General features: G+C 49.3%; 2 protein-coding genes across 2 annotated transcripts; both read right to left on the bottom strand.

Moving 5' to 3' along the window:
- Window positions 1–4,294: 4,294 nt before the first annotated feature.
- On the bottom strand, window positions 4,295–4,606 carry J4E82_011558 (uncharacterized protein; the record flags this gene model as incomplete). Its single annotated transcript, XM_051737762.1, has 1 exon — window positions 4,295–4,606. A coding segment is annotated over one exon (312 nt), but the record flags the coding sequence as incomplete, so codon positions are not given.
- Window positions 4,607–12,413: 7,807 nt separating this feature from the next.
- J4E82_011557 (uncharacterized protein) lies at window positions 12,414–15,544 on the bottom strand (the record flags this gene model as incomplete). The annotated part of the gene is made up of 5 exons (XM_051737761.1): window positions 12,414–12,938; window positions 13,215–13,224; window positions 13,709–14,877; window positions 14,931–15,103; window positions 15,125–15,544. Coding segments are annotated over 5 exons (2,297 nt in total), but the record flags the coding sequence as incomplete, so codon positions are not given.
- Window positions 15,545–15,661: the final 117 nt, after the last annotated feature.

The raw sequence follows: 15,661 nt of genomic DNA, 5'->3' as shown, positions 1-15,661 counted from the left end.
ATAAATCTAGATTTGCGCGATTTTATTACGGCTGGTTGAGGCTGTACAATTCAATATTGTTGACTATATTGGGTTGTTGGGGTGGTTCAACTGGCGACGTGGTTCATCTGGTGCACGGGCACTGTAGATTGCTGCAAACAACAACATACATACTCTCTTCTGCACCGAGCTGTGCGACACGTCGTGACAACGTCGCTCAATCAACACCAAGCATTTTTGCGACGTTGCGATACGAGAATTGATCGACAGCTTCACGCGATTCTAAAAAAATTCGCTCGCTTGTTGCATTGGCTCCATAGTGGTGGAGTTATGGCGGGTTGGAGTTGGCACAGTCATATCACAATTATGGTGGGGAAAGGACAAAGGAGAGCGCGCGTCGAGCTCGCTGCAGCATAGCAGGACACGACTTGCGCACATGTGGGAAAGATGCAGTACAAGCTCTTGAACAGATTGGCCTATTGCAATCCTCCATTAGTGTTCTTAGTCGCGCTGTACTGTCGTGTACTGTCGTGGTTTTGTAGGGTCCTGGTAAACCCTGGCCGCGGTATGCGAAAGCTTGTGGCGACTTTGCACTATTCAGATCATCTTCGAGGCGCACGCATCTGTCGTCTTAGCGTTGCCTTTGAAGCTGGCGGTGCAGCATACACAAAGGACACCACCTCGAACACGCTTGCTTGCTGTAGGAAGCTATGGAGATCTTCGGAGTTGTATCCCTTGTTCTCTAGCATCTGAGATTGAACCACATCATTTGCAGGGCTGTACTTCCTATGTTGCACGGTTGAGTGCGGGCAGACTAGACGGAAGGGTTGGAAGGGAGTGTATAATATTGTTGGTGGCAGCCTAGCTCTGCTCATACAAAGGTCATAACAGGGCGTTAAGAGGAACAGGATGCTCGGCAGTGCTTGGCCTGCGATGTCCTGTGTTTATCGTTTTCCTTTTGTTTTTGAGCCTTCCGTGCGGCTGCTACATCCGCCGCCTTGGCCAACTGTCGTACCGCCTTTGCTTCTTCTGCTGTCCGCTCCATGTACGAAACTGCAGTTGTTTTCGGCTCCCTTGCTTCTGCTTTTCGGAGCTTCTTTTCCTCCTGTTGTTGTTCTCTGTTCCCCTCGTTCGCTTATCCCTTGGCTCCTGGATCATTCAGGGTACAGCACAACTGTGCTAATCTCCACGCTACTGAACGGTCAGTATAGCTTGCTTTTTCTTGTCTCTTATCTTAGCATTCAAAACTTCCCACAGTACTTGGTTCTCATGAGCTAGAAGCCCGTTTCGAACCTAGAAGAAGCGGAATGGAGGTTCCAGCTTCTGAGCGTCCAAGGTGTATCAATACTCGTGCCATGCGGTACCCAGATTTGGATTGAGCTAGGAAGCTCGAGAAAACAATATACGTACGTACTTTTCTGGAACCCCAGCTTCTAAGATACTCGCCACTGGCCCGTGCGACGATCCCCAACAACTATGGTTGGCTTCCTGCAAACGTCCACCTCAACGGACCCTGTGAACGCTCATCCCAATATTTCGCCTCAGCATTGCAGATTATGGCATTGCTAGTCTGTAATATGTCAGATTTTAGCCCCCCCAACACCTCGAGGAATGTGATCTAATCTGTCGCCGACTGTGTCTCCTATCCCTAGCTGCGATAGCCGAAACCAAACAACGTGGCGTTGTGATAACGTCTGAGATTAACTTGTAAGATGCTTGTTTGTTCAAACATATGCACGCCTGACCCTTTGCACTTGAAACTGCCATACGTCTCCGGACCTATAATGCACCCCTCATCGATTAACCAGTCGCAGGCCAAACATACTGCGTCAGAAGCACTACCTCTTGCGCCTGGATCTCAGTCGCCTGTCGGTGTTACGCAAAAGTAACATGATCATGGACCCTTATCCCACCACCAATGTGCAGGAATACGCATCGGCTTGCGAAAGCTCGGCTTCTTCAACACACGGCTCATGCATTGAAAACTAGGCACAGATCCTCATGCGCATCAACGATCAAGCCAGCTCTCCAGGCGTCTATAACATGTTGTTTTTCATGTCTGACCCTCCCATCTGACATCCCGGCATATGAAGCCTTCTACAAAGATCTCCACTCTTCAGTCCCCATAAACTGGTACTCAAAGCAATCTCAACCTCACTATACACAGCAGCCTGTTGAAAAAATAGCAGACTACAGATACTTTTTCATATACCGCCCACCTAAATCTACAATTATGTCACCTTACCCATGGTCCAACGATGAAGAGTACTTCCGGAGGTACACGCATCAGCAAACCTTCCGTTATATGGGACAGCAAAACTTCCCTCGTGGCCCCTTGCCTCGTATCAGAGAACTCTGCCTACCGGACTTGTGGCGAGAGGGACAACCCCAGAATCTTTCACAATCTTGTCGAAGTGGGAACCCTAAAGGAAGCGAAGGGGTTCGTAAGTGGAGTGCAACACGGACAAGGATGGTACCTGAACCCCCGCCGAAGTAGAAAATGGGTTAGAGGAGAGGAAAGCATAGCGGAATTCAGGCCATAGGGCTCTAGTGATGGTACGCCTGACCTGAACAGCGCAAAGAACTGAAGTTACGTTACTTTGATGTAAAACATCTTCAAACTGTATGGCTTTTTCTCTCATTGCTCTTGACATCTTCGATTATCGCTATCATCGTTATACTAGATTCACATGGCATCCCTCTCATTTTCGGTCCTCCCCGGTACTCACATGCATATGTTGATGTTGTAGCCTGATTTTGCCTGAAAGTCGAATAGTCGGCATCTCGATAAGTCTATTTGTTCAGTTTGTTCAGTTTTTCTCACACTACTCTGACTATACTAAATTTACCTGTGAGCGTGGGTGACTATGATCCTGTACCATAGTATCCTGGTCCATCTGTTGGATCCGCGTATGGCTGTGTACATTTTGCAGTAGGTGGCTCGAATATCTTGCTGGTTGCGGGTGTAAAAGTGGAGGTGAAACCAGATTATCGGGGAAGCTGTTTGTCGCAGACTCGTCTTCGGCATTACGACCATAAGTATGCGGATATGTCTTGTTGTGTAGAGCGTGATGAAGCAATGGGCCGTTGACTGGGGTTGTACCTAAATGGGGAACAGAACGTAAAGTTGTGCTGGAAGAAGCCTGCCCATATTCTTGGCTTACACGTCGATGGAACGGGTCGCTGGGTGGGTCTAAGGGTGGAGTTTCGGCAGGACAGACCAAGTAGTTACTGGTATCATTTGCAGGTGTCCCAGTAGCTTGAGGCCAAGGCACCACTGTCGGAACCACCTCGGAAGTGTATGATGACAACGCCAGTGAAAGACCCGGTACGAGTCTGGACAGCTTGTCCAGGAGAACGGGGAGATATCGGGACTGCCCTTCCGGAAGAGTCTTGATCAAAGTCGAAAACCGAAGCAAATGATCGTAACAGCCGACCGAAGATGTGGCTGCCGACAGAGATGTGCAGGCCAGTACATCAATCAGGCAACAAGCGACATCGAATAGTTTCTCGACCTGCAGCACTGTCAGCTAACACCATATATAGCGGGTATAGTACAATATTGAATGGTAGCATGTGCAGAGCCTCAAAGGGGAGCTTGGCTGATTAAGCATTGGAACATAGATGATCAATGCTGTCTGCTGATGATGAGAAATTGATGCTAGCAAATTAAAACACAGGTTATTGCACAGAAAGAGGGAAAGAGATGAAGTTGTCATCAATCTCAAGACTGAAACTTGATGATAATAAGGGAAAGCTAATTGTACTCACCAGTCCTGTGCCATGTACCACCATCATCTGCCGAGGAAACTGATCCGATATCAGGAGGAGGTCTCTAGCTATCTCCATCGGATACTCGAGTATCAGCGGATCGTCGCAGGAAGCATTGCCAATTGGACCCTGACGAGTGCTTAGTCGCCATACCAGTGACCGCAGCCATTGCTGAGTCATGCGAATCTGTACTTCCTGCACTTTGGTGCACTCGATGAACTCCGGGACAGCTTCTGAAAGCTGGGCCTGCATCTGTGTGATCCACACGTTGCTTGCACGATTGTCACCCACTCGGTTCCACAGATTGACAAAGGTATCATCGACGATGGAAAACATGTTGATCATGACTTGAAGTCCCACAGCAATAGGTCGATCAGAGGAAACCTCATCGAGCAATGGCGAACGTATAGTTGAATGCAGGGAAATTGGTCGGTTTTTGTGCAATGCATAAGTTCTGTCAGCGATTAGTGAGAGCCTGAGATGAACCTCCTGTTTGAAGTATTGCACGATACCTTTCGGATATGGAAAGAAGCTAGTATAGCACCCGCTTCTGTGCTGCATCTAGAACCTCATGCTTGTAGGTTTCCTCATCGTGCATAGACAACAACTGCGCTTGCGTTGTGGCTTCACGAAGATATGTCCATGCTGTGTTCTCGCGACCCAGTTCCCGGAAACAGCCACTGTATAACCAAACGGTAAGCATACTTGTATGTGTTGGATTCTCGCGATCGTCGTAGCCTTTTCGAATGCGGACCGACTTATCTAGCAGAACACGACCGATCTCAATGCTCGACATGTGAGCCATTTCCTGACGCGGTAGCACAGTGACCTGCGGTTTGCAGTTCGCCCGAATCATGACGTAGGCGCATAGTGCTGCAATCATGCAATGCGCCCTAGCAGACTGGTCCATGGCAACCACCGCTTCCTGCAGTCTTTGAGGGCGCAAGACAGGCTCGAAAGGGTAGAGGTGAGTGAAGAAGTAGCCTACGCAACTTCCGACGAAAGCAGGTGCCAATAGGTTTTTGTTGCGAGCCAAAGTGGTAGAGAGCTGCTGTGTATCGAAGCCAAGGTCGCTCGAAGATCTGATAGCAAGCTCAGCATTACGCTGAGTTTCGCGAAGCTCCGATAGAACTTTAGCGCGGCTGCCTTTAAGCCCTTTCTTCTGAGGTATGGCATGGTAGGTACAGGCAAGTCCAGCGGAGATGCAGCTCTTACAAGGAGCAGTGCCTTCGGCGATGCACTTGACCTTCCTTCGATGACAGCTGTGATTCGTCAAAATGAGCACAGAGATATCTGGAAGTAGGCTGACGAGACGTACCTATCGCAGGCTCGCTTAACTGAACCTGTAGTAGACGGGAAGGAAGCCATGATGGAATAGCAAGCTAGCGCGAAAACAATGTGTCATCTACATAAGATGCAACCGCCGAGCGGATCTTCTAACTCTTATCAGTATAGCAAACGTTCCGTACCTGCGTGTACGGATATATTTTCCAGGAACACCTTTGTTGTTTCACTCCAATGAGAATGCGCTCGCGCCTGGGTAGCCTGATCAGCAACAGACTCAAGCATCGAAAGTGCATACAGCTCACTACCTTGTTTGAACGATATAAGGAGCGACATCGCTACTCAACACCGGCGAGCATCTCGAGGTCATTGCTTGAGCGGATATTCAGGGAGCTGATAAGCAAGCAAGCCAGCTGCGAGGAGTGGTTGGCGCAGCTTCGACAAGACAGAGACGCTTGTATCGAATGAAGTTAGCTCGTTTCGAAAACACGGCTGGATGGTACCCGAAGACCTCATTTGCTGAATCTGTTTGGGGCGTATGCTCCTACGATCCTCGACTGCGAAAGATATGTCGCAGACCAAGCACTGTCGATGACCTTGCTACTAATAACGCCGTGCGACGAACCTTATATAAGCTCAGCTACGAGGCTACCAACATTTCCAACACATACACTCTGTCTACAGTACCCGCACTTCACCGTGCGACAGGCGTATACAAGAAGATCGTCGCCATGTATCGCACAAAAGTGCGTACAATCATCGTCCATCTGACATCCGCTGGCGCTGCACCTCTTGACTGAATGGCAGCGGCCATTCAGGATCTTGAAGATTATCAGACCAACGAGGTCCATCTCTATATTGCTGTGAAAGACTTCAACCATATGCTAGGCCTGACTACAAGCCTAGAGCTGGTGTGATGCTTCAACCTAGAAGCTAAGGCGATATGGAATCGCATTCGCACGTACCATTACTGAGCTGTAGGCTTATACCGGGTGGTAACATGACCCCTGCTACCCGCGACTTCGTTCTGGCGACAGTGGCGGGAGACGACGATCAGTCGGCCAATGGGACTAGCTTTGATAAGCCTAGGGTGGACGGGTGACGTAATAGAAATGTAAGCATTTTCGTAATCGCTTTAGTAATACACAGCTTTTCTTTTCCCGCTCTGGTGACAAAGGATTGCGTGTCTTCGTACCTGCTTGTGGATTGCAATGGTAATGGTAGTTGTGACAGTGATCATGGCGAAGGGATGCTCTGCTGCACGGTTTGATGCTGCTGAAGACACCATGGCATCTAGGTGATGTCAATCACAGTCAAAATCTCTTAGAAAAGGTGAATTGTAGCCAGTGTCAGTTCCTGTAGACGGCGAAATCTTAAAGTATTGTAGCGGTGTGTTACTAGTACGCAAAGATGGTTGCGTGTAGGGGTGTGTCATCTGACGGAGGGGCACATCGTCATGCAACATATATGTGGCTGCATCATCCCACCTATGAACAGAAGACAAGCGACTTCTGAAACAGAAACGTCAAGTGCGATTTTCATTCTAAGAGGCAACTGGAGCAGCAAGTAAGAAAGTAATTACAAAGATAAAAAGTAAAGTGCTGAAAAAGCAACTTAGATAAGCATCCTAACGTCCATCGCTGTGTGGCGCACATCCTTGTATGCCGCAGCTCACCAATCAGCTTATGAGAACGACGGACTTCTTCACGGTTCTCGCGAGCTAACTGGTTGGTTGCGGCACAACAAGATTTGCGTTATGTAGGGATTGACCTTAGAATACAAATGTAAGAAGCAGCCAAGGAAGTACACGCCGAGAACGACTTCAAATAGTTTTTCGAATGCTGACTCCCCTTGTATTTGTATGGACCTTTCGACTTGTGATAAGGATTGAAATGAATTTTGGCATGCCTTTCCGAAGACACGAAACAGAACACGGAGAAGATACAGGATGCTGCGGCCGCCCCAGGTCCCTGTCATCGTGGATCAGGTCTCGATTCATGCACTTTCCGCCTGAACAATGCAGTCCTCGTCGCCATGCCACGTCCTTTTCTATTACTTGTTTAGAAGCGAGCGCCGACACGAATACGAAAATGCCGGCCTCTGAGGACAGCGTAATTTCCACCCAGCTCGTAAGTTACCGACACTCCTAAAAACGCTCTTGTGGTTGCGATTCGCTCAATACTTGTTATCTGTCACAAGAAACTGATACGTCACAGAACTTCAACCGTTACGAGTGCGATTTATGCAAAAGATGTTGGACAGATGCGTCCCTTCTCTCATGGCATAAGGAGAAAGAGCATGATGGGGCAGAATATCGCCAACTACAGAAGATCAGAGTATTTTCCCCTGTTATTGAGGGACAGCCAGACACATTTCTAGCTCGTAAGTTCACTTCTATCCATTTGAGTGATGCTGGCGTGGCGGCACTCTTGATGGCTCTAAACGGTTTGTACAGGACACTGACTTGATATAGAGTCTCGATCACAGTACGAAAGATCAGCTGGTCAAAAGACTGCTCTAGAAAAAGATGTGGTCTATGCCCAATCTTTTATGTTGACCGCGTCTGACAAGGCGACTGAGGATGGTACGCCGTGGGACAGACGATTGGTTGCAAGAGAGCGGATCGGACGGATAGCACCTCATAACGAACAGGATTCCGAGGAGCGACTTGGAGAAGATCGCATACATACCGCTCCGATCAGCAGCCCCCCACATTTATGGGAGAGCATGGAGAATATTCCCGAATCAACGAACGATAACCTCGAGACCTTTACTCGAGAGAACGTTGATGACGAAGAAGATGGGCTTGAGACCCCGGAGCCTACCTCACTATCTGTTGACATCGACGCAATACTGCTGATTGGATATTTATACGCAACTAAAAGTGGCCTTCGCGCGGGGAGTGTACTTGCACTTACGAAGTCGAATGCCGTTCGACTTCTGCAGTGTGTAAGTTTTAGTACACTTACTAAGTGTCAAAACATGGAAGAGCAAGTGAAATATGTTCTTGACGGAGAGGTTTATGCCGAGGCGTTGAGACTCAATGACCAGCGTGGTAGCAAACCACGACTAGTGTACCGCGGTTTCCCTGTTGATGAATGGGTCATACGTAGCAAAAGCGACCGGCGGTTGCTAGAGAACGGAGAAGACTTGCCACTTGGAAAGTGCTCTTCGCTCATGCAAGATCGTGTCCAATTGTTTTCACTATATTTCGCGTACTCCTTCAAATTTGTTACTTTCGCCGAGATGGCGTCATCATCTGGACTTTCGCAACCAACATTTGCTTTACGCATTTCCTCGCAAATGTTGTGTTCGATAAGAAAATTTGGAGGGCTTCCCATGTTCCGCGCTACCACCGTGCACATTTACGGCGCTTCCCTTCTGCTTTTTTGTGGTGCCGATTCTTATAGGATCCTGCCCCTACTGTCAGCTGACTTCTGGGGGGTTTTCCCTTTGCCGCTGCAAGTGTGTCCATCTCGCTCGCTTCAGGTCTTGCCTCTAGCGATTTTATGGTCTTCTCAACCTATACATTGCCAACTGCGATGAGCTCCTGGTACCGTTTCTCGAGCTATCATTGGCTCGCCTGATTCGTATCGGTCTGTGCTGGTCTGTGCTAACCCTATCGCCCAAACTCAGGGCTGCAACTAAGCTTCAGAGCCACACATAAAAGCGGTCAATCCAAGAACTTTGGATGGGACGCTCTGGAACCCTATGCGACGAACTTGTACTATTTCCATGTGTACAAAGGCTCAGGGTTGCTGTCGTGATGCAATCAGGTCAAGCAAGCGGGTCTGAGCGATGTCTCACAGTCTCTATACCGGCCTTCGCTACTGCCTGCTGCTCGAGTCATCCTTCTTTATCAAGACAACAATACCAGTGCTACATCATTCACTTTAGTTGTTATCAAAACAGTTGGGCTTGCCACTTCTTACGCGTGGATAAATCGTTTCTTTTTTGTTCACTACGGCTTTGGATCAGCACGGATCTCTAGTGGGAGACATTCTCTCCCCTGTAACATTGCGCCCAAAAGAGTAACTTCCTATGATGAACCGTAGATTGTGGAGACCGTCCGCGGAGCTTGACTCCAGCCAATCTTCTCCAATATATTAGTTTGTAAGCGAAACCACGTTGCTTAGATAGAGCAAAGGGGAAGAGGGGTAACATGGTGATGGCCCCTCGAAAAATGAATTATACAGGTTCGGCCTATCAACCGACGCTTGTAAAAACATTAGTAAGATAATTGCTATCGCACAGTCGTCCACATATCTGGCAGATTCACTGACGAACCATGCGCTGTTTGAGTCGTGTGATACGACTTGCGCCTTGAGACCTTTGCCTGAGCTTTTGGGTCTACTACCGGGTCTTTCGGTATCTCAATAGCTTGCACAACACTAGCCATCTAACGGCACTCTGCATCTACCTTGCAAACATTAAGAATGTGCTGAAGCACCGTTCGCTTCTACGTCTCACACTTGTGATTGTATGCAATATGGATAGTCTCGTGCATCAGTGGCTAGCGCGACAGTTTAATATAGGCTCTTCTCTGCTTTTGAAGGTCGATGATGTTATGCCACAGGTAACACAAAGGATCCTTTCCTTAACGGGGAGCGACGAGGTTGAAGACCAACCACGTCCACGTCAAAAGTGAGTGTCCATCGCGAGGCTAAAGGTCACGAGATGTACCATCCCGTCAAGGCTGATCATCCGGGATAGCAGTGTACTGAGGGATGGCAGAACCATCCCAAACCTCCCGCCAAGATGGCATGCATCAGACGGCAGGTATAGATTACAATATGTATAAAGGATACACGAATTTCATTACTACATTCGTTGTGGTCAACTCAAATAGTTCATCTCTCACACAGATTGTCAACTAGTTATTCTATCGCTTATAGAATTGGTATTGTTTATCCTTTGGTTACAACGATAACTCTTTTCCACCTGATCATTCCATACGATACCTCACGGACTACCGCTTTAGTCTACCTCGCCTTAGTACGGACCGAGCTTAGAGAAGTATAGCCAAACCCCGTGTAACAGGCCCTCCGCGCTGCTCGACCGCTTAACAATACGCAAGCCGTGGGCAAGCATCAGAAAGCTTCACCTTTCCATAGTGACATACGAAGACACCTTGTTAGATTTCCTGGCCATCCTCAAGAGTACTCTACGCATCCTTAGATTTTCCGAAATCCATCTCGTTTCTCGTGGAACTAGGCACAGTTCCAGGGACTCTGCTCTTCATAGTATCGGAGCCCAACCGCAGCTCGATGATCTGAGGCTCTTCAGACTGCACGACGAAGTCAAGCAAGACAGCGGCTTGGGTTGGCGTGTGCGCTCATTATTCGATCCTACTTGTGGACCTTGGCGAAAAAATAGAGGGTCGTATCGTGCTTTCTACAAGGACGTGGTCCGGCGTATTCTTCGAGCAGAAGGACAGATTGCGCTCGAGCCAGCGGTATTTCAGCCGTAGGTTCATGCGAAGTTTCCTGGAGAATGTGCCAGCCAGCCGATCAGGAGTGCCTGTGCCTAGATGTCACGATCCCGGACAGGGACAGCCTAATACAATGGTCATTAGTGACCAACTAGGTCTTGCATTCGGGAAGAAGGGGCAGCAATGGCGAGGCCAGCTCACAACTTCACTTTGGGTCAACCTTGATAAGATGTAGCACCAAGGATTGGAGAGCAATCGCATTCGGTTTTTCGTACGAGATCCGATTTAAGGTATTCGCCGAACGCTAGCCACACTATGAGATTGCATTGGAACACGGTTAGATAGCTGGAAGCAGGCCTTCGGTCCCACCGTTTGTAGTGCGCTTGTATATTTTGCAATGTCGCAATATTAAAGCTGGGAGAGGAAGCGTCCGCCCGTTCTGCCTCTATTGCTTACATCCTAGTTAGACAGCCTTGTGGTTCGCCAGGTGTTGTGCTAAAGCGTTGTATTTGCTGCTTACTGCAGGTGTGGTGACAAGAAGACGCTAGGCTTGATCGGTCGTGTGGGGCAACACAATCGCTGCCCATCTTGTGGCGCAAACTTCGTTGCGACTGCGTTCGAGAGGAAAGCGCAATTGCTAAGCACCGTACAATACTTGCGTTGCATGAGCCTCGTTGTAATGCGACGTTTGTTTATGGTTGTTGGTACAGCGAGCTATAGACGTCAATTCCAGATGTAATCTCAATTTAGTATTACACTGCATGTGACAGGTGAGTTTTGGACACCACGAGATATCAAATGCTGACTACGGTGCACATGAGTTTCTAACTCGTCAGACTACTCACTACAGAGTACTGTATCATACAGAGGCCGATTAACAACTTTCAAACGATTCACCAGATCCTGTAATGGAAGAGGCGACAGACCTTGGAAAAACATGGCAAGGGCAGTATTCCACATTTCAAAAGCAAAGTCAATGTGTGATCTCGACCCCAAAGTATGGAGCATGGCTGCACGGTTTTCAGAAGTCCCTTTGTCAGCTATCAGTTGAAAGAAATCCTCCAAAGGCGACTGCGTGAGACAGGAAGAAGCTGTGTACCTTTCGATAAGACTTTCCCAATGGTCAAATGCTCGGGAAAATTCTATTGAATCAACATTCCAGTCGTTGTACGGTTTGTGATTGAGACGAATCGTGAAGTACTTCCTTACAGGTTGTACGACCTCCCGCAGTATGCCAATGAAACCTAAATCATTAGCCAGAAAACGAGTGAGTTCAAGTTGCATCTTCTGCTTCATTCGATCGGACGTGAATAGTCTGTGCTCACCGCCGCCATTGTTGTTGTTGTTGTCGTCATCGTCGTCGTCAATCGTATCTGGTATTGTGACGTTGGTGAAGGTGTCGGTCGGCGGATTGTCACCCGCGGTGGACGTGGCTTCAGGGCTGTGTTGACGAGATCGAGAGCGTGATCGACGCTGCGAGGTGTCTATCCGTGGGCGTTTGCATCCGTCACTCCTTAACTGGGGTAGGTCTGCCTCTGGACCTGTCTGTATGTAGCTCGTGAAGGAAAAGATGCCAACCGAATCGCTTGAGTCGTCTGAGCGTGCTCTACTTCTGGACCGGCTGCTGGCTGCTTTGGGTTTTGCCTTTACCCTCGCTTCAGAACTATTCCCTCGACGTTTCGGGCGAGACGGCGCGAGACCAGACGTATCTGGAGGGCCTCCGCACTGCGTGAGCTCAGACCATTGCGGAAGTGATGGTGCTGCAGGCACTGATGTAGGCGCCGGCGGTAGCTGTTCCATGCGTTCTGCTGTCACTGAAGGAACGCTCTTCTTCTCTTTGCAAGGCGCATTGATCCTAGCTTGTATCCGAGCAGCCATCCAGTACCGCAGGTTATCTCGAATACTACCCACATTAGTATCCTGTTCGCAGACGGCTGGGCCAACAGCTTTACCTGTCTTCGTCGTTGCGCTGGTATCCGGAGTCTACGCGGACACCCCACCGAGGGCGCGACCCTGGCAGATTGCTCCCGAGTCGTATCTCAGCCTTAGAACCGTCGCCCCAGATGCGCGGCCCGAAGCCCAGGTCATCGAGTATATGTGCAGCGTCCTTTTCAAGAAACGCGCCGCCACACAGCTCTTTATGACGCATGTCCTCGTCCTTCACGAACGTGTTGACCACCCTGTTTACCTGCGTTGCAAGCTCCTGAACTTGCGGGTCCAAGAACACGGGGAATGGTTTGCGGTCGTTCTCTGCGACGAGCCACAGCCTCCGGATGTACCGCTTGGGGTGTTCTGCCTCAACGTCGGTAAACCCAAGCAGATCATGTTTTTCTGGTTCGGTTGGCATGTTATTCTTGCTTTGTTCGTGCTCGTAGCGCTTGATGCAAGCATGGAGAATGTGGTTCGAGTTGATCGGTATCCCTTGCGAGGGACCGGAGGTATCTGGCTTGAGATTCGGTCCGCGGTCGAACCGCTACGGTATCGCTTCGGCGCCAGCGGCGATTGAGTGACACTAGGGAGACAAGATGCGTGTGCGAGGACGTCTCTGCGGGATACGACCGCTTGCAGTGGGGTACTTTCCGTCGTTGCCATAGACGAGCGTGCTTCATATGGGACAAATAACTCGAAGCTAGGATGCCTATTCGGCTTGGCGCTTGGTCGAGCTTTGGCCCCAGTATCCGTGCGCACCATGCACACCGAACACCTTTTTCACTCGACCCTACCCGGCTGTAGAGCGGTATCGACCTACCTCTAAGTGACTGCACTGTTTTTTTTTTAGTGAATTCTAGTCTGTTTGGTGGGAGCGAGAAGGGGTGATAAGAAAACAAGAAGTGAAACCAAGGAACAGAATCCAAGGCACGTGGGGTTAGCGACGAGAGATGGTAGGGAAAACAAAAGACTCCATCTTGCACAGAATGATCCTGTGATTTCAAAAGTCTACTTGGTACCTCGATAGCTGCTCTGGCCGTGGAAGTATGTCGGTGTGAAGGGAGCGGGCGAAGTTTTGATGTTCTTCACGTGACTTTAGCTAGTCAGCCAGAGCAGCTGCCAGCTAGCTAGCTAGAACTGCTGGCATCTGTCGGAACGCAGCTCTGCACCACTACGCTACGCAACCAACATAGTACGTATGATCAGTGAACTGCTGACCAGGGTGTAGGACAGTATATATCATCAGTCGGGTCTAACCAATATTGTATCGTGAGACACGCCTATTGTATTCCAAGATAAGTTTTTCCGTATTACCCTAGCATATTGGTAGTGCTGAATCCCTTCACATTTGGTGGCCCCTCTTGGTAAAGCTTGAAAGCGATTTTTCGCATGTAAAGTTCGCATGGCCTACAGTTCTGCCACCCGTCATCACGAGACAGATGCGCCGGACGCAATTCACAGCCATCATTCTTAGATGTAGCACCAGTCTCCATCGCTGGGTCGAAGGAGCTCACACCCGTTTGAGCAGCAATGGCGGTGGCAGCATCTTCTTCCTCTACCTTCCCTACTTTGACTTCCTCCTCTTCCAGACGTATCTGTTCTGCCTCTTCCTTCTCTTGTCGCCTGACCTGAACAGCCTCTTCTACTTCTTTCTGTCGCTTCGTATCCTCTTCTTTCTTCAACTTCACCTCTCTGTCCAATTTGGCGTTGAGCTTCTTCGACTGTGGCTTAATACGCCCCGAATAAGAATCTACCTCCATCTTTGGAGGTTCGAATTCCGGCTTAGGTTCGGGTACCGGTTCAGGACTCGACTCTAGTTTTCCCTTCTTACCTTTCTTCTTTTTCTTAGTGCCAGCATCAGCCGCTCCCCATCCACCTCCCCATGGATTCTCCTCTTTGGCAGGTTCTAGCTCGTCGACGGCATCTTCTTCTTCTGGCTCTGGCTCTGGCTCAAGTGGCGGGGGCTCTTCTCCAAGTACGCCCTTCTTCTTTTTCTTCTTGCCCTTTGCGGTGCCGCCAAAGCTGAATGTTCCCCATGAATCGTCTTCTTCTTCCTTATCAGGCTCTGGCGGGGGAGGAGGAACTTTCAATACACTGTCGTCAATCAAAACCCCTTTCTTGCTCTTCTTCTTGGTCTTCGTTGTAGTACGTAAGCCGCCCCATCCGTCGTCTTCAGTTGGTTTTTTCTCAGCTGGCGGGTTCTTGAACGTATCGAAATCGAATTCGAACCCATCGTCCTTCTTCGTCTTATCTGAAGAACCCCGAGAGTTGTCGCCTTCTGCATTCGTGTCCTTATCTGACGGGCCCCAACCAGACGTACAATTTCTAAGTCTAGGAAGTCTAAATCCAGATATAGTTGCACCCGTATCGCCCAATACCATGTCAATTTTTGTTGTACCTGCTTCTTCCTGGTTGATGTCGTCGAATGTTGTCGGCGATTCCGCTGGACAGCCTGGAGGGGGCGGGGGTACGGGCTCGACCGTCTGCCATGGGTTAGCGTGCTGCTATGTGTGACTTCAAAGCCCAGATGACTGACCTTCCCCTTTTTGCCCTTCTTCTTCTTGCCGGGAGCGCTCGTACCAAATGCAGCCCAGTCGTCTGTGTCTGAGACTAGTTTCTCCGGGCTCAAGCCGGAGGTGGCACTTAGCATCATCGGTTTCGCTGCAGCCGCCGCTTCTTCCTCTTCCTTCTTCCTTCGCTCGGCCTCTTCTTCAACCTCCTTTTAAAGACGCTCTTCCTCTTCAAGGTGTATCAATTCTGTTTTCTTGCCCTTCTTCTTCGTTTGAGCGACCGAAAGTGCGTCCCATTTGACCCAGATATTGTCTTCCTTCTTCCTGTTTGTCTCAACTTCAGCAGCAGCAGCTTTCTCTTGTGGGAATCTCCGTTCTGTCTCTTCTTCTTCCCGTAGCCTAGCCTCAGTGGCCTCTTCCTCTTCCTTTAACTTTGCCTTTTGGTCTAACCTGGCTTTGGGCTTCTTCGCCAGTGATTCACTTCGCTCTGCATAAGGATATACTTCGACCTTCGAATCTTCCCGCACAGCAGGTATGATTACGGCAACAGCGCCCACCTCAGCGACGACTGATGTCGGCTTAAGCCGCTCTTGTTCTTCGCGCTCTTTCTTCTCCTTGGCCTCTCTCTCATGCAGAGTTGCTATCAGTCAATCAGTCAGTTGTCAGTTCATCTTTGCGGTTCAAACTGTCAGTCTGGAGGTAGTGAACTGACCTGATTGACTGCCAAGACATTTTTTAGAATCGCGAACTGAGACTG

This window comes from Alternaria postmessia (assembly GCF_024291825.1).
Source record: "Alternaria postmessia strain BMP 2775 chromosome Unknown scaffold_231, whole genome shotgun sequence".
NCBI classification, from domain to species: Eukaryota; Fungi; Ascomycota; class Dothideomycetes; order Pleosporales; family Pleosporaceae; genus Alternaria; species Alternaria postmessia.
Note: the sequence above shows the minus strand (reverse complement) of the source record. Positions and strands in the feature narration are given on the sequence as shown.